Source organism: Gallus gallus, chromosome 4, assembly GCF_016699485.2.
Source record: "Gallus gallus isolate bGalGal1 chromosome 4, bGalGal1.mat.broiler.GRCg7b, whole genome shotgun sequence".
NCBI lineage: Eukaryota > Metazoa > Chordata > Aves > Galliformes > Phasianidae > Gallus > Gallus gallus.
Window position 1 is genome coordinate 3,803,558 of NC_052535.1, and position 25,370 is coordinate 3,828,927.

The 25,370-nt window shown below is 48.2% G+C and overlaps 1 protein-coding gene across 1 annotated transcript in view; it reads right to left on the reverse strand.

Moving 5' to 3' along the window:
- The window catches only part of GPC3 (glypican 3), a 113,923-nt gene that overhangs the window by 2,375 nt on the left and 86,178 nt on the right, over positions 1-25,370 (reverse strand). Inside the window, exon 7 of the mRNA XM_025150250.3 lies at positions 21,733-21,889. Within this exon, the coding sequence (XP_025006018.2) occupies positions 21,733-21,889 (157 nt within the window). The remainder of the gene's footprint in view (positions 1-21,732; positions 21,890-25,370) is intronic.

The window sequence follows — 25,370 nt, forward strand, 5'->3', positions numbered from 1 at the left end:
CCTGGCAGAGCTTACAGAAGGGATTGGAAAGGGTTGGAAGGGACCTCTGGAGATCATCTAGTTTAACCCTCTGCTAAAGTAGGCTCTGCCCTGTACAGCCATGCCAGTTTATCACCTGGATGCTCTCGGTTAAGCCTGATGGCTGAGCTCTTATCCCCAGAGCTTGGCCCTTGGATGCAGAGGAAGCTGGTGGCTTCCATCAGAAGACAACCTGGCTCAAGCCATTCACAAGCCGTCATGGATCACCAGCATACTCATGGGCTTGGATCACCCCACCCCACCCCTGAGAAAGAATCCAAGAGGCTGAACAAACACTCCAGCTAAAAAACGCCACACCAGTCCAATGGGGACCACTGCCAAGGCAAACACTGCAGCAATATTTCTTAATCAAAATCCCCAAACAAACACTGCAAAACAAAAGCGTAACAACATCAGTATGACGAGTGAGGTGGCTCAGGCCATCAAGAAGGGTCAGAAATGGCTGGAAGGGAGAACAGAGGGCCAGGTGCAAGCAAAACCTGCCTGGTAAATGATGGAGAATGCCTCCAGCAGATTCCCACAGACAACACAGTTCCTCCTCTCTGCAGCTCTCCTGCTTTTATCCTCAAGCTGCTGTCCCCTGGCACAGCGCACACCTCCCCCATGGGGCAGGGCAGGCGCAGGGTGCAGCAGCTGAACCCTCTGGGAAAGGTCCAACCCAGGAGTATCCAAATGACGATTTCAAACTTTAATCATTGAGTGTTTTATTTTGTTTTGTTCTTTTGTTTTTGTTTTTTTTTCAGGGGAAGTTTTCAAGTTCTGAGATGCCACCTGAATGTGAGCGAAGGCCACTTCTCAAATCACGAGATTTCAGCCCAGTGAGGATGCTGATTTTCTCATTCATTCTTTGACCAAAGAAAAAAGAAGGGAGCAGAAACCCTCTTGTCATTGGAGATTTGAGAGATGCTTTCCCAGCTTTGTTAAACCGCTTCAAAGCTTTGTGCTGGGGTGTGGCATTGGTTTCAAATGTTCCTTGCATTGCTTCCTTCTCTGGGCTTACGTTCAGCTGTATCTTTAAGCTAATGGATTTAGCCATATGTCTTTTATTTTGTATTAATAATGGGTCTGTAACTGGTGGAAATACATTCCATTTAATTTCTAACGACCTTGGGTATCACAGAATCATTAAGGCTGGAGAAGACCACTAAGGTCAACCAGTCCAACCCCACCCCACCATGCCCATCACCACATCCCTCAGTGCCACACCCCCGTGGGTATGGAGCACCTCCAGGGATGGTGACCCCACCACTCTCTGTGCAGCTGTGCCACTGCAGCACTGCTCTTTTAGTGAAGTATTTCCTAATACCCAACCTGAACCGCCCCCCCTGGAGCAATATAAGGCCATTCCCTACAGTCTTTGATACTCAGAAGGAAGAAATAAAAGATATTCTCCTCTGACTGATCAGAGGCCAGCTGATGACCAAGCTCAAGTCCAGCTACACCCTATCTAATTTGCAACAGTTTCTGTCACAGAGCGGCCCTTTGGCTGCAAAAGCCTTTTTGGGGAGGAGAGGAGTAGAAGAGGGGGGAGAACTCAAAAAATCTGTTTCTGTTTATAATCAGTTGGAGCCCAGAGGGCATTACCAACAATCTGCGCTAATTATGGATTCAATCTTCACTCATTCTGGCCCCTCTTGTCCTCTGGGCTGTGGATTAGATAATCCCCTTAAAATAATAGTCAATCATTAGCCCGGCGATTTTTTTGCCTGCAAGCAGAGCGCGCTCTGCTGTTTCCTGGCATCCTTCTGCAGCTCATACAAGACCCCAGATCAACACAGACCACCCCCCCCCCCCCCTTTATAACCAAAGCCCCTCTGACATGTTGCTGCTCCTGGGACAGCAAAAGCTGCTGCCCTGCTCCCTGTCCCAGCTGCTGCCAAAGCTGACATGCACAATTTGCACATCCTCAGAATGCAGCTGAGATGTTCTTGCATGGATTAGGATCAGGTGTGCTGCTTCTGCACAAGCTTATTAGGTGCGATTCATTAAGAAGCCCTCTTCTTCCTGATCTGCATATTTACAAAAGCCAGCTAAACGGGGCAGGGATTGTTTTGCAGTTGGCATAAGAAATTCCACCGCAGCTGGCACAGAAAAAAGCCATGAGGATAAGCACTGGCATGCCAGGAGCGTTACAGCAGGCAGGCACATTCCTGCACAAAACACACCGATGCTTTCTGAAACAGCCCCTCCTGCCCCTAAAAGGGCAGGTCAGCCTCAAGCAAATAAGTGATAGCAAACCCCGCTCTGACAAATGACATCAAAGCGGGCAGTGCCTGGCTCCAGCAGGCAGCTCTGTGGCCAAGCCAGGAAAGGAGAGCCCAGAGCCTGCAGCCAGGGAATGTCATCTCGTCTGCCAAGGCAGATGGCTCAGATATGGACCTAATATAGCAACAGATTCATCATGGATGGCCGTGCACGGAAACCGCTTTGCACAGCCACTTGATAGCCCTGCTGCTGCTGGGGTTGCAAAGGGGATGTGGAAGCATCATGCATCACGCAGCGTGATCGCAAAACGGGGCTGCTGAGCCATCCAAGGGACCTGGGGGGGACGTGGTGACGGCCCTTGTTTGCACATGATGGAAACTGCAGTGTGAAGGGAGCGAGGAATGGGTCATGAGTGTGTACTTTCAATCAGCACAGAACGCATCCAGGAGGAACATCTGACAGCAGGGCAGCGTGTCGGGCTGCTGCCGCTCTCGTGGTCAGTTGTGAACATCTGCCTGCGTGCGTCCTTCAGGACTGGTCTAAGAAAGCATATGGTACCATCAGGAGTGTGGTAGGGATGGGCTGACGGTTGGACTGGATGATCTCAGTGGTCTTTTCCAACCTTAATGTTTCTGTGATTCTATGATGGTTGCAATCTCTAGAATGCACTGCTGCTTTCTTCAATTTTTTAAGCAGCAAGCCTCATCCGTCTGGGAAACAAATGGCCCATGAATGCAGTAGCCTGGCTGTCTCCAAAGCAAGACTGGATTGCCAAAAGAGATTTCTGGGCTCTGTAAGCCCAAACTGTTGAGCTCACAGCAAGGTGAAGTGTAAAAGCCTGCAGTACCACAGCTCAGACCACCTAGCCTCGGTCTCAGTTCTCTCCCTTTCTATAACACCAACCAATCCAACATCACAGTGTTTGCACCTGAAATCCAGAAGAACAGTCCAATTGCATCACATCCTGGCCCTGCTAGAACACAAAAGCTCCGCTCACACCAGCCTGCAGCTACCTGGCTTCTCCACGCAATCAGCTCATACTACAAGCACACCTCTACCTCCACAACACCCAAACACATCCATTACGGAGTTACGAAGCACACATGGCCATGACTACGCAGAGTCGGGATCTCCAATCCTTTGCTTCTCCAGAATGCCTTCAATTCCTCGGAAGGCCCAGCCAAGCCTGGCTTCATCTCCCCGGGGTGGTTTTGCCCTCTGGTTTATTACCAAAAATCCAGGAGCGCCAACAGGTTTGCCATTGGCCGTTGCGCAAGGAGGAGGCCGGCTGTAGGTGCGGCCGTGTGGTGTGTAATCACGGCGCTGAGTGGAGCCGCGATGCTTGTGTTGGCATGGCAGCGAGATCGCCGAGATGGATGTGCAGCATGTGCATGGTCTTGCACCTCTGTTTTGCTGCCTCCTCCGCAGCAATTTAGGAGGTGCGGCTCTTGGCAATGTGGATTTAGAGGGAAGAAAAAAAAAACATCCAGCTCAGCATCATCCTGCTGCCACTGGCAATGTGGCTATGGGAGATGGTGCAGCTCAGCAGCATGTACTAAAACCAACTTCCCGGGCAGAATCCCAAGGGAATGGGGTTTGGGACTGCTGATTTGCAAAGCATAGCTTAACTCTGCTTGCCTGCCCAGCACTCCATGGCTGCAGTGGATGCCTTCATGGAGACCCAGAGAGCAAAGCAGAATCAGTGGAGGAAGCAGCCATGGAGGGAGGAATCAGAAACCATGGGGACACCAGCATGTGGAAGAGGCAGGCTCTGGAGATGGGTTGGGAAGGGTGCAGGGTTCAGCAGGAGGGGTGAGGAGCTCCAACTCAAGGTGCGACAAAGGGTAGGTGGACAACTGGCCACAAGCGCTGCAGGACAGCCATTACGCACACCCCAGCCCTCCAGCTCCCAGTGCTGCCACAGAAGTCTCATCCAAGGATGCCCTCAGGCTCTCAGTGGGACAAAAAGCCCAACATGCCACACAGCATGGGGCAGAGGGGCTGCTCCATGACCCCAGTTCTGCCCTTCCAGCCCACTCAGGCCAGATGCTGGAGGAGAGGAAGAACTACCATCTCTGATGTGGAGCTGTGTTTACCTCAAAAATATGCTCATTAAATTCCTCTTTGCTCCTTGGTACACTCTAGATTTACCCTGAAGAGAATCTGGCATTTGCAGTTGCATTAATCATTTTTCCTTTGGCAGCAAGTGAAAGGGTTTCTGAACTGTACTCACAGAACAGAGCCACAAAAGCGTGCTTAGCAAAACACATTCGTGTAATCCATTAAAAATTAACAAATCTCATTAGCATTATTAATTGAAAGCGTCAGAGTTCTTGGGCCCCATTCCCCTGTCTGATATCTAGATGTACTGCCTGGGAAATGAGCTGCTACCTAAAGGAGCTAGGAGAGAAGAATTAGGAACAGAGAGCTAACCAGAAACAGCCCAAAGCATCCAGAAAGGCAGGAGTCAAGGAAAAAGAAAGGAAAAGCTGGAAACAATAGATTATGAACAGATGCAGAGTGAGGCAGGAGTACGTGACTGGGTCAGTGTCCTCTCAGATCCCCCAGTCTGCTCCCAGCACTGATCTCTGGAGACCCCCAAGGCCTAAACCCACAGAGTGATCCCTTCTGATCACTCTGCTGCCACCTGAGACATCTAGGACAGTCTTGATTTTGGAAGGTAACATTCTTGGGAATAGCAGAGCAAATTGAAATGCTCCAAATTTCTTCTAATGATGAAAAAGCAATTAATCACACCAAACTTTTCTTCATCTTTGCTCCCTCAGACTCTGCTGGCATTGAAATTAATGGTGTGGCCAGGACCTCTTCCACAATGGGACTGACCTGGGCTTGAGGCAGGTACTCTGCATCTTTTCCATGTGCATTACAGTGAAGTGAAAAGCACAGTACATTGATCTCCAAACTGCTGTTGGCATGTGTAGCCAAAACTCTTTGCTACGACATGACCAGGACAGCCAGCTCCTGCTGACGTTTGATTCTCCAAGCTAGGGACATTTGGTGACCTCTGTGCACTACAAAGACCTGCCAAGATGCAGACCTAAGAGGAATGCCAATGGTCGTGGCTCCAGCTAAAAGCAGCCCTCAGGGAGGGAGGATGTTTCTCAATGCTCAATCAGAAAACTCACAGTGGTGTCAGGACACCCGGAGACATCAGATTGTTCCTTTGTGACTCACTGCATGTGGGAACCAGCCTTGAACCATGTCCAGGCCATAGAGATTGGGGTTCTTGGCATCAAGAAGAGGAGCCATCGTCCCTGGAGATGTGGCACTGAGGACACAGTTGGGCGTGATGATCTTAGTGGTCTTTTCCAACCTTACTGATTCTATGAAGGAGGCAACCAGAGAAGTGCTTCTTCAACCAGAAGGGATTGGAGCTTTGCACAATGTGCTCATTCGCTCAAAAAACAGATTCCTCCAGGCCAGCACTCATGATGCCAAGGTAAACAACTGGGGTGAGGCTCCAGGTGAGAATACAAAAATTTGGGCTAGGAACTGCCCTATGGGCTCAGTCCACCAGCATGGTCACACACAGTGCTTGGCACACATCTTTCCTACTCCTGAAGCAGCAACCCAAGGTTTTGTGCTCCTTATCCTCCTGGAACAGCCAACATGGAGTGAAAGGCAGTGCACACAGAGCATGGGTTGAGGTGAGAGCACTGCCAAGGAAAGGGAGCTGAGAGGTTCCAGCACTGCCCAGCATTTTTAATTGCATTAAGCTGCTAAAATAAATAAATAAATGCATACGAACCTGGCTTGGCATTAAAACTGCGCTAAAGTAACTCCAACCCATAAAAATGGAGTAATGCAGGAGGCCCTGGGAAACATCACTGTGAGCAGCTTTCTCACTTTATATAGAAAAAGAAGGGTTGGGTTCACAGACTGGAACTTTTTAATGGCTCCAGGTCATGTTCACTGAGCTGTGTGCTGGAAGGAGCCCCGGGAACAGCTGCTGAAGTCTGAAACCAGGATCTGGCTTTGCACTTCTGCAGCGAGAGAGACCCAAATTAAACCCATCTGCTTACTGGGTGCACGTAACGTCTGACATAAACCCAGGGCTCATTCCGGCTCCCTGAGCCAAGCACAAACCTTGGTCCCAGAGGTGGTGCCCATGGGAAACCCAGTGTCATCCCAGCTGAACACCAGGACACCGTGGCTACAGTGCAGAGTTCGACCCATCCCACTTGCTCTTCCCTTGGAGCCAAGGGGCTCCCCAGGCACAGTCACACAGGAGCACTCAAATTGCTCAGGAATGCTGCAGCTATCAGCCCAGCAGTGAGGTAAGGAGGAGACAACACTGATCCAAGCTCCAGGTCCAGGAGCTCCTCCTCCCCCTCTACCCTATCTTCAGCACTCCCAGCTCAGCCTCAGGAATGTCACAATCGCAGTGGAAAATCAAAATAAAAAGGCTACGTAATCCAGTTTGTAAATCCCTTGAAAAACACAAAATCCTCTATAAAACGGATTACAGAGATTAAAGATAGAAGTTTCCTGGAAATCAAGAAGAGCGTTTCAGCCTCCCTCCTCTCCTCACCCTCCCAAGAAAGGGAACAGAGGCTCACGGTGCTCCTCCCGCGCACGATGCACAGCCACACTCTCTCCCAGCAGCAATGTGCCCCTCGTGTGCAGGTGGCCAATGGGTTTTCCTTAATGATTTTGCCCTTCACGCTGCTTTGGGGCATTATCTGCTGCATTTATCAAATGTGCAGTGGTGGAAATGGGAATGCAGGTGAAAATCTCCCTGCAACAGAGACAGAGGGAGATGTCCACCAGCCCCCCGCATGCTTTTTGCTTCATGTCTTTCCAGGCAGATCCCAGCAGGCTTTGGGGAACAGTGCAATCATAGGTTGGAGGGGACCTCAACGCCCACCCAGCCCCAACCCCTGCCATGAGCTGGGTGTCCCCCCACCAGACCAGGCTGCCCAGGGCCCCATCCAACCTGGCCTCGGGCACCTCCAAGGTTGGGGCACCCATGGCTTCTCTGGGCTCTGCAAGATGCAGGAGTACAGCAACAGCCACAAAGGGACTTTCACCCCTGAGGGCACGCAGCTGGAAAGTATCCCCTCGAATCAAGGCACTCTTCTAACAACTCACATGTTCCCCTTGGCTGTGCCAATGGTGACAACGTTATCAGCCAGAGAAAGCCCAGACACGCATGTGCCGATTATTACTCTGATAGATTAATATCTTGACTTACAGACAGTGGTAGCAGATCAATTTCCTGTTGGGAATTTCCCCTCTGTGAGAGTTTCTGTACTGCCATTCTTGTTTGGAACAACCAGAGCGATGGCAATATTAGCATTCCCAGCAGAGCACGCACTCAAGTTCCTGACCTGGTATTGCTCAAGGACTGGTGCAGCTGCAGATGCCTTTTGGGAGCTGCAGCCCGGTCACTCTGAATGATGCTCACAGAATAAGGATCAAAACCCAGCTTGATCAAAAGGACGTTTTATGAACATTGCAGCCAGAGTTGAGTGCTGATGTGAATACTTCCATTCGCCTTTATATTAGCTCCGCTCGGTGCTAATAAAATTAACACCCTTTTAAATAACACGCTCAGTTTTTATTTGCTTCATGTTTGTGTGCCTTATGGCTTTGAAAGCATATCCTCTGAACCTTTCCATCACTTACTGAATGGCGAGCCGCGTGAGGGTCAGCAAATCACTTTCTGCAGAGGAAGAAGTGGGGTGGCTGCTTGTATTGCTGCTTCACCTGCTTCCACTTGGATTTTTCCACCAAGGCTTTTCCTTATTTCTTGTCATTTTGTGGTTTGTTTTGTTCCTCGTGAGAGAGGCTAAAGCAGCCAGACCTTCTCTTTCCCCAGCAGAAATCGCTGTCTGTAAATAAACAATTAAGAACCGAGCGGAGCACCAGCGGTGTCAATGCCCCTTTGAATGCAGACAACAGGAAAAACAAAGTGGTGAAAAACTCAGCCTCCTTTCTGCTCTTACACTCACACATTGGAAGGAAAATGAACTTTCCAGCCCGGGACAGGGAATGCCTTATTGGCGCAATACAACCATTGAACTCTACTTCAGAGATGTTCATCTCAAAAGGCAGAGCAGAAAAAAAAAAACACGTTTTACCCCCTTTTATTTATTTATCTTTTTAGTGCCGACTCACCTTAGCTGAAAAGCACATTGAGATTGTAATTATGGGAAGGCCTCATGGAGTAGATTTGTAAACTCGGCTATCGGTCTGAATTACTGGAATTAGCAAGGCTAATTTAATGTCGCTGTTCCAAATAGCTCCGATTTGGAATTTCTTAATGGCCTCAGGAGAAGGAGCCTTTATGCATACTGCAATCTAGGCTTCATTCTTAGACCAAATTCCTTCTCATAGATTTTGTGAATGCCCTGTTTTGTAGCCAACACAAACTCTGTCCAGTAAAATAATGTAAGGACTCAGAATGAAAGGAGATTAGCTGTTCCCTGCTCCTGTTATTTTAAAGCAGAAATAACTTTGGCTTCTACTGATTCATAGACAAAGCTTGAAATGCAAAGCATGCTCAACTCTAGATTCAGCATGAAAAGGGCCTTAAAATATTCCCGAGTGCAAGTAATGGACTTATTAGAGGGATGAAAAGAGGCACTTTTCACAGAACCCCGAGCTCTTTAGTCCTGTCATATCAATAATCTTGCTTAAGAATTTCATTCTGTTTACATTTTGTTGCCTCCAAATCATCCTGCCCGACCAATACGAAACGAAACATTTGCATGTTTGAAGAGCTGGTTTATTCCTGGTAGCACTCAGCAGCACTGTGCTGAATGGCTGTGGATCACCCAGCGTGTGCGTGCCGACGTGTGGCACGGCGATGCTGCCCAGCACACACCTCCATCTGACAGCTCACAGCCCAGGAGGTGATTCTCAAGGCTTGCTTAAAAGCATCATCTTTAAATAATGACAGTCGGCGGTGCTGGAACGCGCTGTACCTGCAAGCTGTTCTCCTCTCCTTTATGTTTTACACCCACAAAAACAAAGCTGACAATGAGAGGGAGAAAAAAAAAGCTTTACGGATATCAGGAAGGAGATCTGCCTGGCTGTCTTTCAGCTATCAAAATACACTTTTTTTTTTTTTCTTTTTTTGCTTCTTTTCTTTTCCAGGATGGTTTAACATAAAATCAGCACTTCGCTACACGACGTAACTTTGCCCAAAGACCCCAAAGCTGTGACAAGTGGCCCTTCCAGGACACCTCTGCATGGTGCATGGCACTGAGCAGTGGGAGCTCCCACGGACTTGGCCACATTGGTCTGCTTTGCAAAGCACAGGGACTGCATCTGCCTCCCACCTCAAGGCCTCACAGCTCACTGCAGGCGCTAATTACGCTCTCTGCTTTGCAGAGATTAATTAAGCGCTGCAGCCCCACAGTCCCTGATTGCTGAGCAAAGCCTCCATTTGCTGATGACTAAAGCTGAGCGGAGATTGTGATGGGGATCCACGAGCATCAATGGGAGAGCAGAGAACAGCACCCGAGTGCCCCAATTGCTCTGCAGCAGCATCCCCCCCCTCCAGGATGCTTTCAATTCCTCTGGACGGGTCCCAGCATACCCCCCTGCATAGGGGCTGTTTGAGGCTGTGCTCTGCAACTCTTCCTATGGCAAGACATAGAAAACCAATGCACCAGAAGCGAAGTTCTGCAGCCACCTCTCAGTCCCCCTGCACCAAGATGAGCAGCCTGCAGGCCCACGGACACAAGCATCTCCTCAGCTCCTCCAGGAAATCGCTGTTTCTTTAGTAATAAATGCCCAGATGAAGTAGGTGACAAGTGCATAAAAAAGTACCATATCTGTGCACTGGGGAGCCGGATGGCAAAAGGGGATTGGCAGCCCCTGCAGCTCACAAGAAGTGCTAGCTGTGCAGCAGCTGTAGCCTGGGAAACCCATTAAGACCACATGGGGTGTCAGATTGTATGTAACATGAGTGCCGGGCTCGCAGGCACCGCATGACGGCAGTCCCACAATGGAGCCGGGCGGAAAGAGGGACCAAAGGGACCGGAGGTGACCGAGTTTCTCAGCACACGCCTGAGGAGGCAGAGCCTTCACCTCCTGAAATACGGAGGAGCAGGTGAACCAGCACAGCCTCCCGCACTGCGGGTTTGCCCCAAAAGAGCTGAGCTGCAAAGGAAGGCAGCAGGATGCTCGGAATACCACAAAGCCATGGGGTGGCTCAATATGAGAAAGCCCCTCTGTATCACCCACTGTAAGGTGCTGCAGAACAAGTACTGGGTTGCATGGGGAGAGCAACCTGCCAGCGCAGCTGTGCTCCCACCCTGCACCCAAAGCACTGAGCTTCCAAAGGCAAGCAGAGGGAAGCACCACTGCTAGGTGCTAAGCTGCCACCCAGCACCGCTGCAGTCACCAGGTGTCCCCCAGTTCATCCTCCTCTGCCCCGTGAGCCACACCAATAGTAACACTGGAGAGGACGCGGTCCCACGTCAGCAAGCTGCTCCCAGTCCCTAAAGTGGAGAAGAACAGCAGTAGGGGTGGCCAGGGAGGTTCCAATGGATGGAAGTGACTGAAGAACCCCCAGGCAACCCCACACTGCGACCCCAATACCCCATAACTAACACCACAGGACATGGATAAGTATTTTTACAGTTAACTTTCTGCACTTTAATGTATGGTAGGGCTAATCTTACTGCCACCAGCAACTGAAACCACCCTCCCACCTCCTGCTTCCCACCCCAAGCACAGCAGTTTTCAACCTGCATAGAGAAATACTTCCTTGCTCTCTTCTTCTTTACTGATTTTATTTTATCTGTTTGTCAGTACACAGAACTATTTTTCTCCTTTCCACATTTTCTAATGAATTCTGGCAGGGATGGAGCTGTTTGTAAATCACGCAAGTATTTGTTTTACTGGAAACATCTGCTTTAACACATTTGTCTTGAAAAAACATATATATTTTTTTTAAACAAAGGTATTAAGCTGCAATGTAAATTGGGCACATCTGTTTATGAGTCACTGCAATAGCACTGCCTCCAATGCACCAGATCACACGGATCTCCAGGGGCCTGATCCAGCAGAAATTGGAAACTTACAGCTCGCTCCGCTCCCTTTTCCGGCACTACTTCCCATAGAGCTCTGCTGGCTGATTCGATAAATTAAGGCTGCTAAATAAGAGAGGCCTACTTAGCATCTGCTGATAGCATGAAGCCCAGCGCGGCAACACGCTGCAGCTCTACATGCTACAGGTTGCCCAAGGAGGCTGTGGATGCCCCATCCCTGGAGGCATTCAAGGCCAGGCTGGATGTGGCTCTGGGCAGCCTGGTCTGCTGGTTGGTGACCCTGCACATAGCAGGGGGTTGAAACTCGATGATCATTGTGGTCCTTTTTAACCCAGGCCATTCTATGATGATTCTACGGACACCCAAACTGTGTTGGTGAGAGCATCCATGGGCACAGCACTCCCAGCTATAGGGAAGGCAGAGCCCCTCACACAGCCCTGTGTTTGTTTGCTGCGTGGCACCAGGCGCACCTCGAGCCTGTCTGTGTCTTTGCAACAGCAGAAATAAAGCAACAAGTGCCAGGAGAGGCAACTGAGTGCGGCATCAGCTGCCCACTGGCAACAGACACCAAACCACGAGTGAAAGATTTGCCCTGAGAGCGGAGGGGAAGGGACAGCTTTTCTGCTACAACTGCGTTCTTTCATATCCTCTGCGCTCGCCTTAGCAGATGATTTATGTGGACAGGGGAAGAAGAAGAACCGTTGCAGGCTGTGTTCTGCTCTGACTTCAGGGAGCACACAATGAAACTCTTCTCTTTACTTTTTACCGTAACTATTTACGTGGAAACCAGGAGAGGACAAACAAATGTACCGAAGCCGCAGAGCACTCTGAGGAGGGTTAGCAGGGAGGCAGAGGATGTTACTCAGCCTCTGATGGTAACCACCGGCTCCCACCTGCCAGCTGCAGTCTGCATCACACGAAAGTCTAACAGCAGACTGCAGCAGATGTCTGACTCCCTGTGCAGGAAGTGTCTTCAGCATCCATGGCACACAAGAGCTCCAAAAGAGCTCCAAGTCCAGTGGTTTTACAGAGACTCAACATACTGAGCACGTTTGAATTAAAACAAGAAGGAAGGGGAAAAAAAATGAAAAAGGATGAGCATCACATTGCAGTTGTGATTTACATTTTAGGAATCCTGCTGGGCCTCCTGTGCTGGACATGAGATGGTGACATACGTACTGGCAGTCTGTCCGGCTGCCAAAGCAGCTGGAGCTCCAAGCAAGTGTCTCACAGCAGCAAGCAGTACCTGCCACCACCATGCATCCATCCCAGCACATCTGGCCAGCAGCAAACAATGGCACACCATCATGCAAGGGAACAGCTGGCCAAGGGGTGCAGCAACACTATGGGCACGCAGGGGCTTTCAGCAGCCAGAGAAGGACAACCAGACAGAGCCTTTGGATAAAGGGAAAATAAAGGCGCTGCTGGCAAGCGATGTCCTCAGCTGGGCTTGCATGCATGACGTGTGCTGGGCGCAGACCCAGGCTCCTGCTGCAGCTGCCCCACGTAGGGGGACCCACGCAGGGAGCATCCAGGACAGTAAGATATTGTCAAGGGGCCTAAATAGCACTGAAGTCATTTTCTGAAACAACAGAAGCTGGTCAAAATGCCAGATTTCCATTCCCACAGAAAACATGGAATGTGCTACTGTTCCAAAGCAGAACAAAGGCAAAATATGTCGAGAAGAGAAAAAGAAAAAGGAAAAGGAAAAGGAAAAGGAAAAGGAAAAGGAAAAGGAAAAGGAAAAGGAAAAGGAAAAGGAAAAGGAAAAGGAAAAGGAAAAGGAAAAGGAAAAGGAAAAGGAAAAGGAAAAGGAAAAGGAAAAGGAAAAGGAAAAGGAAAAGGAAAAGGAAAAGGAAAAGGAAAAGGAAAAGGAAAAGGAAAAGGAAAAGGAAAAGGAAAAGGAAAAGGAAAAGGAAAAGGAAAAGGAAAAGGAAAAGGAAAAGGAAAAGGAAAAGGAAAAGGAAAAGGAAAAGGAAAAGGAAAAGGAAAAGGAAAAGGAAAAGGAAAAGGAAAAGGAAAAGGAAAAGGAAAAGGAAAAGGAAAAGGAAAAGGAAAAAGAAGGAAAGGCAATCTGACATTGGGAGACCAAAATATACAACTCCAACAAAAGTTCCATCAACTCATTTGGATTTCATCTTTCCTGTAGTGTAATTAAATGCATAATCTGAAGCACGCTTTTAGACAAAAAGCCCCTCTGGAGCACAGGCTGGCAATGTGACATCCTGATATGGGCAAATAGGCTGTTTCTGCATTTCTCTACTGCAGGAGCAGAGAGGGGTGATTCAATTTATTTCCAAAACAAAAAAAACCTGTCCAAAACCCCAGCATACTTCACTGCAGCTCAGTTCCAGCACAGAGGCATTTTCAAATCACAGTTTCCCATCAGAAAGCTTCCAACCTGCTCTAGGAGCATCATGGTGGCAGGTTAAATGCTGGGCACTGCTTTAGCCCCAAGTAAGATATGCTATATACCCCCAAGCTGGCAAGGCTGATGAATGTGGCTTTTGCAAATCCAAAAGCACTTGGCTGCATGAAATCTTTTGCTGTAGAATAAACCCATCTGCACTCTGCACTAAGCCACAAAAGCCCTGGAGACCACAAAAGCTGAGGCTAGATGGTGACTGCAGAGCACAGGCCACCAACACCCAGCACGTGGGAAGGAAGACATCTCCCCTCCAGCTCACAGCTCTTATCTCCCTCATGAGGGGCTGTGGAGCTGGCAGGGCTCTGTGGGGGAATCGATGGAGCCAGTGCTCAGATACACCTGGCTCAGTTCATTCTACTACTGGTGTTGGCCCCAGCAAGGCTGGCAGATGCGTGCACACAGGTCACAGCTAATGCAGAGCAGTTGAAGAGAGCTTCTTCCTGACGAATGATGAATTCCCCTGTTTCTGACACGCAATGAAAGCGAGCAGAGCGGTGTTGACTCCGTAACCGATTGTGCCCTGCTAATACACGAACTGACGAGTGATTTGCAGGTCAGACCCAAATGCAAGATGTTTTTACTCACAGTTACAGCAAAGCAAGGGATGGGGAGAAGAGAGAAGGAAGTGAGAATTACAAGAACTAAAAACACAGCGTCCTCAGAGGTTTCTCTGGAGGAACATCCCTGTCTCTCTTTTCATTATCTCTTCAACAAGGGCTAAAAAGAAACCCACACAGATTGGAGAGCATCAACCACCAGCCCCAGACCCCAGGATCAGGCCCATGTATGTAAGCACGTGTTTACAGAAAAGCATGAAAAACAATTTTTAAGAGCGTGATGCTCCATTTGCAGCAAGTAAGGACCTGTTGGGTCTCAGGTAAGATCACATCTAAGTACCAGAGCCTTCGGATGCTGCCATAGTGCAATGCTGCAGCTTGGGCTGCTATGTCATGGCCAAGATGTCCTGTGTAAAACAAACGTGTTTGCTCAAAGATTGGAACCAAGACGTCAGGATTTTTAAGATAGTCTGGAGAATTTCAGCATTTCTCACCTTTTTCCCTTTAGGGCTCAAGAATGCTGTGAAGGCTGTGACCAAAGCTTTTCCAAGGAGAGGTGACTTCTGTGGTTCACCTGCAACAGCAACTGTCTTTTCAGACATCTCTTTTAAAGTCAAGCTGAATGACAGCAAGGCGACAACCACAGCCCAGATCCCAGGGCTCCCTCCTAAACCCTTGTGGTGATACAGAGCCACTGACCCAACATTAACTGTGTCTGTAGTTTTTCACACAACTCCCCCAGTGTGCTTTCTGGGCAGATGCACGTCAAGGACATCCTGAGTGAAGCTGTAATAAACAGTCCTTGATGGGTCTTAGTACCACAAATTTCTCTTGTGTTCTTGACTCCATACAAGCTCCAGGTGCCCCTGCTACATGATATCATAGAGTCATTCAGGTTGGAAAAGACCTCTAAGGTCACCTAGTTCAACCCCCAGCCCACCCCCACTATACCACTAAACCATGTCCCTCAGTGCCACATCTACCCTTTTCTTGAAAGCCTCCATGGATGGTGACTCCACCACCTCCCTGTTCTGAGAGGAACAGACTCACCCCTCTGTCTGAGAAGAGCTTTTTCCTAATATTCAACTTGAACCTGCCCTGGTGCAACTCAAGGCCTTCACCTCTCATCCTATTGCTGCCAGCTGGGAGAAGAAGCCAACTCCCACCTTGCCACGACCTCTTTTCAGGCTGTAGTGAAGAGTGATGAGGCCTCTCCTAAGCCTCCTCTTCTCCATATTAAACAATCCCAGTTCCCTCAGCCTCGTAAGACTGAAAGCCCAGAATGGAACACAGTACTCAAGGTGTGGCTCCCATTCAAACCTTGCTGTTGCCTGCAGCCCAGTCCCCAGCACCATAATGGCATGCTCCAGTGGATCCCAGTTTGGGATCTCATGCCACACCAAGAAGGGCCGCACACCACAGCCTCCTTCATTACATCCCCGTAATCACTCTCATCAGCTTACTTGCAGTAAGGCATCAGTAAAAGCTAAGCCACTCACGAAAGGGGCACTCTCTCCTACGTGAAAAGTCAATTAACATGTTGTGTTGTTATCGAGCTTACAGACAAACCTCTCTTTGTACAGCAACCAGCACAGCTCCGATGCCCCAGCTATCGGTGTAAGGTTATCTTGTCAGTCCATTAGCAAGAACCACCTGCTCTGCTTCTGTCTGAAATATCCCCTTACTGACGTCCCTTAAAAAGAAATCCATTTAAACTATTTCATCTCTCCTGGAAGAAAAATGGCACAAAAAAAAGGAGTTAGCATTGAGTTGGGAAGTGTGTTTCCCAGCTTCAGAAGAATTCATGCATTTTCAAGCCACAGAAAAACAGATTCATCATTCCTTACAGATAAATATGACTACCACCATTGCAACTGGGCAGATCTTTGCATACTTGAAATTGTTCAGATGCGTTCAGTCATGTAACATGCTGCACTCAGTAACGCTTTAAAGATACATCAGCTCCCAAATTACTCTGTTGAAAAGTGTCTCCTTAGACACTCAGTCATAACACGAACTGTTACTCGGAACTGCAGCCGCGTTCAAGCCCAAATAGAAAGAAAACCTCCTGTCAGAAGTGTGGCATTATGAGAAAGCTATCCCAGGGTTATAAAGACTTGTGCGTTTGTACAGTGTGAGAGCAGCAAATTCATCCGACCTTCAGTGCACCTCACACAGCTCCATTTCCCCCAGTCACCATATACCGAGGCCAAGAACCAGCCTCATCCACCCCGATTTGAGATTCCAGAAGTATTTAGAACAACTTCTGCCCACACTGAGATTGCGACACACATCTTTATGGTCATGCGGCTATCAGGGATTTAAATGCCCTCCACTGATCCTGCTTTAAAAAACCTGCTATGCTGCTCTTTGCTTTGGGTCAGAGTGGAAGCTGGCTCCTACAAATGCAAGGTACAAACTGCTCGGTCTGATTCACACCTGCAAGCACAACACTGAAAACATCTGAAAGGCCCAGCAGAGTCACATCACCACCAACAGCCAACTGAGGAGTGCTAGAAACAGCCCTCCTCTGAGAGCCACCAATAATTTTCCCAGCCTACCAATAAAAAAATCATTGTTGCTGATTTCCATAGTGAGTTAATGAACTTGACGCTCAACTACAGCACCAGACAACTGCTACCCCCGTCTCTTCTCACTTGTATTTGGACAGTGACAAAGAACACTTGACTCCCGACCAAATATTTGTTAAAAAGGAGAAATTTCAACAAACAGAAACATTTGAAATGGCGAAGCAATAATCAAGCTATTGCACTGTTTTATTTGGTACCATTCCAGCCCTTCCATTGGGATAATCCAGCCGACATTTGGCCTTGGGACAGGATGGATGCCTTGTAACACAGCATCTCTGCTATAGGGGTATTCTGAAGGAAGTCTGGTATCTGAAAATGTCTTTTTCAGCAGACAGATAAACAACCAAAGCAACTGGCTGCCCAGGCACCAGGCACAGCAGCATCAGCAGATACCTGCGGCTCGGATACGAGCGCCCTGAAGGCATTTACAGAGAAACAAGCACGGCAATAAAGAATCTGAAGAGGTGATCTTGTAAATATTTTACATTTTGCTGGTCTGCCTCCAAGCAGTGAGTGAGCATCAGCAGATGCAGAGCGGGAGAAAGCAGGGTAATGAGAGGAACGTGACCAAAGGAATTGGACAAGCTTTTCTGAAACAATTCTGCAAAGTGGATGCACCAGTGGTCAAGTCAGAAGCCGTTAAAAAGTTATGGATCTTGGAAAAGAGAGGGCCATGCTATGTCTGGGCTTCAGTGTGGGCTGCAGACAAACCCCACAGAGGAGACAGAGCAGAAGACAGGTGGGGGGCAGAGAAGATGCACCCTAGCACGGAGCCAGCAAATGGGGCTCCAGCTGCAAACTCCCTTTGCCCTTATAAGCAATGAATGAAGATGAGAAAGGCAACACCCAGTGTTGTGCAGCCGGAGCAGTCAGGCAGGAGAGCTGTTTTACACACACAAACCACCGAGCCATCCTTATATATCTTTATTGCACACATCCATCCTTATACCTCTCATGGGATGAGGCCAACTTCCCTTCTCAGGATAAACTATTTCTACTCAGTGCTGCCAAATCCATCTGTTCCCAAGACAACTTTTGTTACTGCCTAACACAGATATTTTGGAAGGATAAATCTTCCCCCTGTCCTCTGACCCTGCTTGCTGGATCACTTAAGATATTCCCAGGTGTTCTTCCAGCCACAAAAAGGCACATTTCCACCCAAAAATCTCCATGATAGCCTACAGGCAGCTCAGGGCAACACCAGTTCCTACTACAGCTGCTCAGCACGGGAGCATCTCCAGCACCTATGTTTCATTTTCAGGCTTACTGGCAGCCGGCTCAGCAGTTATAAGTGGCATCATGAGTAAGAATGCCAGAGGTGAGCTAATTAGTGGGTGGCTGTCTGGAGCAGCAGCTTCCCCAGGCTTTGCTTTGGGTACACAGTGTAGGATGACTGATCTCAGCAGCGTGGAGGACATTTGTAAGCGTAGATTTCTGGAACACATTCACACCGACTAATGATTTGGGGGAAAATACTATGATTTATTCACTGGCATGCTCTGCCATTGGTGTGGTGTAAATACACACACACGTCTGGACACATCTCTATTTTTGGAGCTCTGTGCACAGGGTGCCGGGTCCACAGTTACTCCATTGACAAACAGGAAGCGCTCTTCACTGAGCTGGAAGGCTTTCAATCCTCCTCTTATTGTAAACATTATCTGCCTTCAAAATCCTTAATCTGTTGCAGATGTGACAAACAATAAAAGACCTATCATAAAAAAAAAAAAAGGCTTGCCATCTCCGTGTTTCCCACTGGGGCACCATAATAATGAATTTATTAGCATATAGCACTCACCAACATATGTTTATAGTCACTCACAAACTTTTGACTTGACAGTTTACAAGTATGTTTAAATCATTAGCTTTAAGTTGAGTGTCCAGTTATTACAGGGTCATTATAAATAGGAAACAAAGGTAGCATTTTATACAACAGGCGATAAATCAAAACTAGGCTGTATTCAGGAGCGACTTTGTTTGGGGATTTTTTTGCTCTCCTTTTTTTTTTTTTTAGATCTCCACATTTTCCAAACCTTTGGAGACCCACAATGTGGAGCAGTAGAACCACAGAATGATAGAGTCATAAAGGCTGGAAAAGACCTCTAAGATCCCCAAGTCCAACCTCAACCCACCCCCACCATTCCCATAACTACATCCCTCAATGTCACACCTCCATGGTTCTGGAACACCTCTGGGGATGGTGACTCCACCACCTCCATGGGTCACCTCAACCACCAGCACAGACACAGCATCCCAAGGACCTGCTTTTTGGGCAGTGCACCTTCTCATCCAAAGACCTTGGGCATGGCCAACTCTGCCAACGTTTTCACCCAACCTTCAGCCAAACCCAGCACCCACTTGCACACAGCAAATACATGGCAAATACTCAGTGGCAGCACAACGCTAATGTGTCTCGTTAAAGCCTTCATCTTACACAGTGATCCCACTGCAAATGAGTTTTCAAGGCAGGGCCAAGAAGCTGTGGCATGCTGTCCAGACATGGCCCACAGCCTTGCTGTGCAGGACCACGTGCTTTTTGCTGTGTTGCCCTTGGATAACAGGAGGACACGTGCTGCAGAGCAGCCTGCCAAGTCCATGCGTAAGACAGAGCCGACACTCAGCAAGGGAAGAGTTCTCTGCTGCTATCACGGGGCCAGGGATATTTCCTCTTCAGCTGAACCAGACTGCTAAGAAAAAGAAAACCAAACACCCAAAATGCATTCCCTGACTGCAAACCTGAGGGTGAGCATGGAAATGCATTTAAAGAGGATTTGCATGCTTGATCACTCTGCTAGGACACCTGCACTGCTGGCCATCCAGCCTTGCTGCCTTCATGCTGCCGCAGGGAACCTCAGGAACTCAACCCCAGCCACTACCCAGTCTCTGTGTCTCTATTACAGGGCAACCACCTTGGGAAGGAGGGAGACAAAGCCATGCCAAACGCAGAAGTTCATTGCAAAAAGTATTTCCAGATTTCAAAGCCTGGCATCATTTCAAATCGGCATGCTAACCTCAAATTTAGCATTTGTGGAACCGGGGAGAGATGTGGAATGGATTTCGGTCCCTTTTATTTTATGTTACGTACATATGATACGATGGAAAAAAAAATAATTGAAAAATACCCCTTTCAAAGTGAAAAAGAAACATTCTCAGAATGTTGAAAGTATTTCCACACCATCAGCAACTTTTCCCAGGCTTGTTTCCAACATAAAACTTGAACAGTGTCACTGTTTCTATCCAATACCAACCAAACACGATTCTATCACTGTCAGATCAACTCTACCTTTCTACTCTAAGGAAGGACACACACAAAAATGAGTATCACAGCACACACAGCTGAGGAAGAACCAGAAAGTGTCTGTGGCCAGCACCATGGCACAGCATTGTCCTCCAGGCCAGTCGGTGTCCAGAAGCTGTGCAGCTCAAACACAGCTCTCCCAGCAGTCTGATAGGTTTAACCTGCTGGGACACAACGCCCCAAGCCATGGCTGCTTTTCCACTATGTTAATATTTACCCATTCTTAGCAAAGTCAGCAGCAAACACCCTCCAGCAGAGCAGCACAGGGAGGATAAGCCCTCTTTTCATGTAACATGTTCACATACCGCAGTGACAAGAGAGGTCTAAATTGCCAGACAGGCAGGTTATCTGGGGATCAATACAGTGATTAAACCAGCCTACAGAGATAGAAGAAGGCAGAGAGGATTATACACACAGCTGATGATATTATGGGGAAGGCTGGAAGAGGAAATTAGAAACACATTAAAATAGCATGGAAGTGTGATGCAAAGAAATGAAACACGTATCTCTGCACTCAGCTGAGGACAACATGGATCACCTGCGTTTCCTTAGCATACACTTTGATATTGAGTTCTTGGATGAAAGAAAGGGCATTTTATCCTTCTCTGAATGATGCCTTTCTCTTTCAGACCGGGGTTGGAGAACTTAAAAAGCCTTTTCCTTCTCCAAACTGATATTTGAATATATGTATTTTATATATTTTACATAATGTAACAATAATCTTTGATATGAAACGGGCATTTGATATTTCAGCTCTCACTTCATTAAGGACATTTTAATTATCCCAGGCCAATGGAAGGAAGTTTATAAACATCTGTGCTTTGTTTAAGAGCCCAAATTTCCCTCTTAAACTTCAAAGCTGTAAAGCTGATTTTATCCAGGTTCAGTTGTCTGGTCTCTCCAAGAGCACAGAGCTGGGACTGGCATTAATTGGGTTGAGCTTCCAGCCACAACCCCCCAGCCAGCAGACACCACACACCCACCATGGTCGTGGTGGTCTCACTGTTGTGAGCAGGAGGGAGGATGGCAGTGGTTAGGAGGTCAGGAGAAGGCACCCACCCACCCTTCTGTAACTGCTCAAGTCACAGCTGGACCTTCACTTCCACCTCCACTGGATGACCAGGAAGAGGTGACTTTACTAATTACATGCCATGAAGCATCAGGGTACCCTACTGACATCTTGAGGAGATCCAAAGACATAAATCATACTGACAGTCAATGCTGCTGACCCTAAGGGTCAATTTGAGTGCCTAAATCACTTCTCAAAAATGAATCTGAGGTGTTTTCTCTTTAGTTTTGTTTGCTTTTAAACCCTCTCTCTCTAAACTCCACATCAGAAACAACCAAGAGGGTTTGCTGCACGCAAACCATCTTTACTGGCATTCTGAATTCCTCCAGAAAGCAGAAAAGCTCACCTTTAAATTCCTAAGCGTGGGCAGCAGAAGGTGAATGGTATCTACAACTCAGCTACACTCAACACACCCCTGCAAACCCACCTGGAGTGGGAAGCTGAGCAGACCCAAGAGTTGTCACCCAGGCCTACTGACTCCAGAGGAACAGCCACCCCCAGAACCACTGTCCCCATTACCTGCTAAGAACCGGAGCTGGTTCCTCACTCGCAGCTCTCCATCCCCAGAGCCTCTGCCACAGTCATCTTCATCATCGCAGTCTCCGCTCTCCTCTTCCTCCTCCTCTGGGGTTTTGCCTGTAGCTCTTCGGTGGGGCAAAGCCATCCCTTTGAGCAGCTGGAAGACAGGATGTACTGTGGTCATTGAACAGCTCCCACCACCCTCCCTACTTCTTCATCTCCTGCTTGCAGGAGCGAGTGACAGAGCTCCATGGAACCACAACAGTGGGCTAGGTTGGATATTCGGAATATTTCTTCTCAAAAGAGTGATGATGCATTGGCAAAGGCTGCCCAGGGAGGTGGTGGAGTCACTGTCCCTGGAGGTGTTCAAGAAATGTGCAGATGTGGCACTGAGGGACACAGTTTGTGGGCATGGTGGTGGTGGGGTGGGTTGGACTTGGCAATCTTGGAGGTCTTTTCCAACCTTAATGATTCTATACGACCCTAGTTCATGCCTCATGCCAAAGCACTGAAGGACTCTGGTTCATCCATGGGCAAACATGCACACAAAGCCTCAACAGAACAAACAGGAGGAGGAAATAAAACCACCCTGAGAAACTCCACCCCTTGGCTTCTCCCTGGGAGAAGGACATCTACCAGCCAACAAAGCCCACGGGTCAGTAGCAGAACATACTTCCAGAGCTGAGCCAGATGAGTCCTGTGTGGGAGCAAAGCCCCCCAGGAAGTCGGATACAGAAGCAGTGGCACAGCTGAGCCCTGGCCAGTGGTCAAGAGCAAGCTGAGCTCAACCCCAGGCTCAATTACTGCTGCACCACTGCAAATCTTTGTGCTGCCAGTTCAACACAAGGTGATCTGTTGGAAAGCACCATGGAGCTGCTCTCAGGGATTACTGCCCATCTGAGGAGTAACATGTGGGACAAGAAATGACAGATCCCTCTGGCACCACTTTGGGAAACCAGGACAGCTCCATACGCTGCAAATCCCACAGCAGAGAGCCCTCGTCCCAGTATCACCCCGCCTGGGGCAGCAGCACAGTGATGGGAGCACCCAGAAGATGCTCACAGAGATGAGCTTCTAAAGTGCTGGATTAAGGCAGGATTTGGCTTCACCAGGTAAAGCAGTGCAGTGAAAGAACCCATAATCCACACCAAGCAACTCCGACATTTTCAAGCAAAAACAAAAATCAGCAAAAAACAGCTCCAGAGCTTTAAAGTCCTAACTGCTCCTGACAGGCTGCACATCCCTGAGCACGGGTTGGATACCTCCACTGAAGGTCAGGGCTGCTGTCAGACAGGGAGCTCTCAGTACCATCCGCGCAGCGCGTGCAGGATTAGACACATCTTTAAGATGTCGCCTTCCTCTTCCCACTGACTTTCCTGATTTTGCTCTTGCTGAAAGAACCCAGTTATTTCATCACCAACCCAGCTTCCCTTTGAAAAAGCGTGAGTCAGCCCATTAATATATGCTGAAAATTTCTATCGCTACCACTGCGCTGTTAAAAGCCTCTCAAATTTAATCTCTGCATTAAAAAAAAAAAATAATAAAGAAAAAGGATAAGTAACAGAGAAGATATTGCAAAATGAGAGCCTTCTGCTTACTTCAGGGCTTTAGTTGGTTCCAGCTATTGCAGCAATATGCGTGCCTTTCAAGGCATTTTTTAATATCTGGAATCTAGGTTATATTTTTAAACTATTAAGCAAGTCTTAGAAAACAGTTCCTAAAATATTTAGCTGCTGAAGTTTATACAGCCTTGGAGGAATGCTTCCAGCATCTGGCTCTCTGTCCACAGCAGTGTCCACATACCTTACTGTTTATATTAGAGCAGCGTAGTGTAATGAAAAACAAATGGCTCAAAGTGAGACCGCTCCAGCTCCCTGCCGTACCCTGCGGGGAGAAGCACCATGGCACAGCTCTGCTTCACGGGTCCACACTGAGCATCACCCATGGGTGACAAAGGGACAACGGCAAGGATGAGGGTTTTCCCTTATATGCGTGTCCCCAAAGGCAACGTGTAGCCTTGCACACTTGAATCAGAGAGCACGGCCCCGCAGCAGTGCTAGCAGGTGATATGCAGCTTATCTCCCCAGAACTCAGAGATGCGCTTTCATGGCCATCAGTACGTCCAAGTTCAGATAGCCCAAGCTCCCAAATCCAGAGACTTATTTTATTTAGATTTGCAGAAAGGTTTGCAGGCCTTTCCCAGAACGCTACGTGACCACAAAAAGAAAAAAATGATATACATACATACACCAGCACAGAGCTGGGTGTAGCATGGGGCAGACCTCACACAAACCAAGCACGGCGGCTGCTCAGCCCTTATCACTCTTTGCATTTCTCCCCTCCAAAGTCAGCCCACAGTGCTTAGGAAATGTTTGTAGAAGTCACGCTCAGAGGCACACCGTGCACTTGCTCTTGCTGCATGCAGACCTGGTGGTTCGCATGTTGTGGGACCGAGGAACACTATGGCTCATTCAGACACGTGCCAAGAACAGACAACACCCATCGAGTCCTGCAATGCTGTTAATAGAGACTTCAGCAATAAATAAGCATACCATAAATACAGACTTTGTCAACCACACAGCTAACAGCATAGCTCAGACCAGAGCATATCAGCTGAAAAAAACAGTGAGCGTGCCCCACACAATTTAGGACTCACTGCCCCAGTGCACCACCACTGCAGGATGCTCTCATTGCACCTGAAGCATGAAGAACACCAGCAGGAACCTCACCACGCACCTCAGCAGCATAAATTCCATTACCCAGAACAGAGGCATAAGGAGCTTTCTGGCAGAGAGAATTAAGTTTTGGGATATTTTCAGATTTAATAAGCTCAGCAGGGGTGGGAAAATATCAGAATTTTTTCAGTTGTTTTCATACTTTAAAATCGCTCTTACTCATATTACTATTTTTTTTCTTGGCATGCTATAAATTAGCAGCTTCATTTCTCAGCCTTTGTAGCCACAATGAAATAGGAACTTCCCAAGAAACAACACATGGGCCTCAGTGTAGCCACGCACAAGCTGACCACAGTGTCTGATGGGCACAGTGATGCTTGTGGGCATCGGGATAGCCTCAGCCCTGCAAACCTGCCTGGGCATCAGCTCACCCATACAGCAACACAATGTACTGAGGGACGTGGTTTGGTAGGAAATGTTGATTATGGACGGTTGGACTGGATGATCTTGGAGGTCTTTTCCAAGCTTGGTGATTATGTGATTCAAGGGTCATTGTCATAGTATGAAGAACAAGAAAGTCCTACCAGGAGAGCACGGCCAGCAACGCCTCTCACCAGGTCCTTCCCTGCTAGCACAGACAGGAAACCTAGTGATGGGTGGGAATCCCAAAGTACAATCTTGGGCATTCAGATAGAGAGCACTGCTGGGCGCCATGGCTTCAGCTGGCACAACATCACGGCCACACTGAACCATTGCACAGCCACCAGCACGGTCTGTGTGCTTTATGAAGTTATATTCGGAGCAGTGAACACAGCTTCTCCATCCTTAAATAGCAAACAGAGTTGACTGCTACCCTAACATTACAGTTAATTCATGTCCTGTGGTGTACAGACCATGGTAAGAGACAGGAAAATACATAGTCTGGTGGTCGCTAAAGTAGTACGTAATAGCGAGATAGCTTCA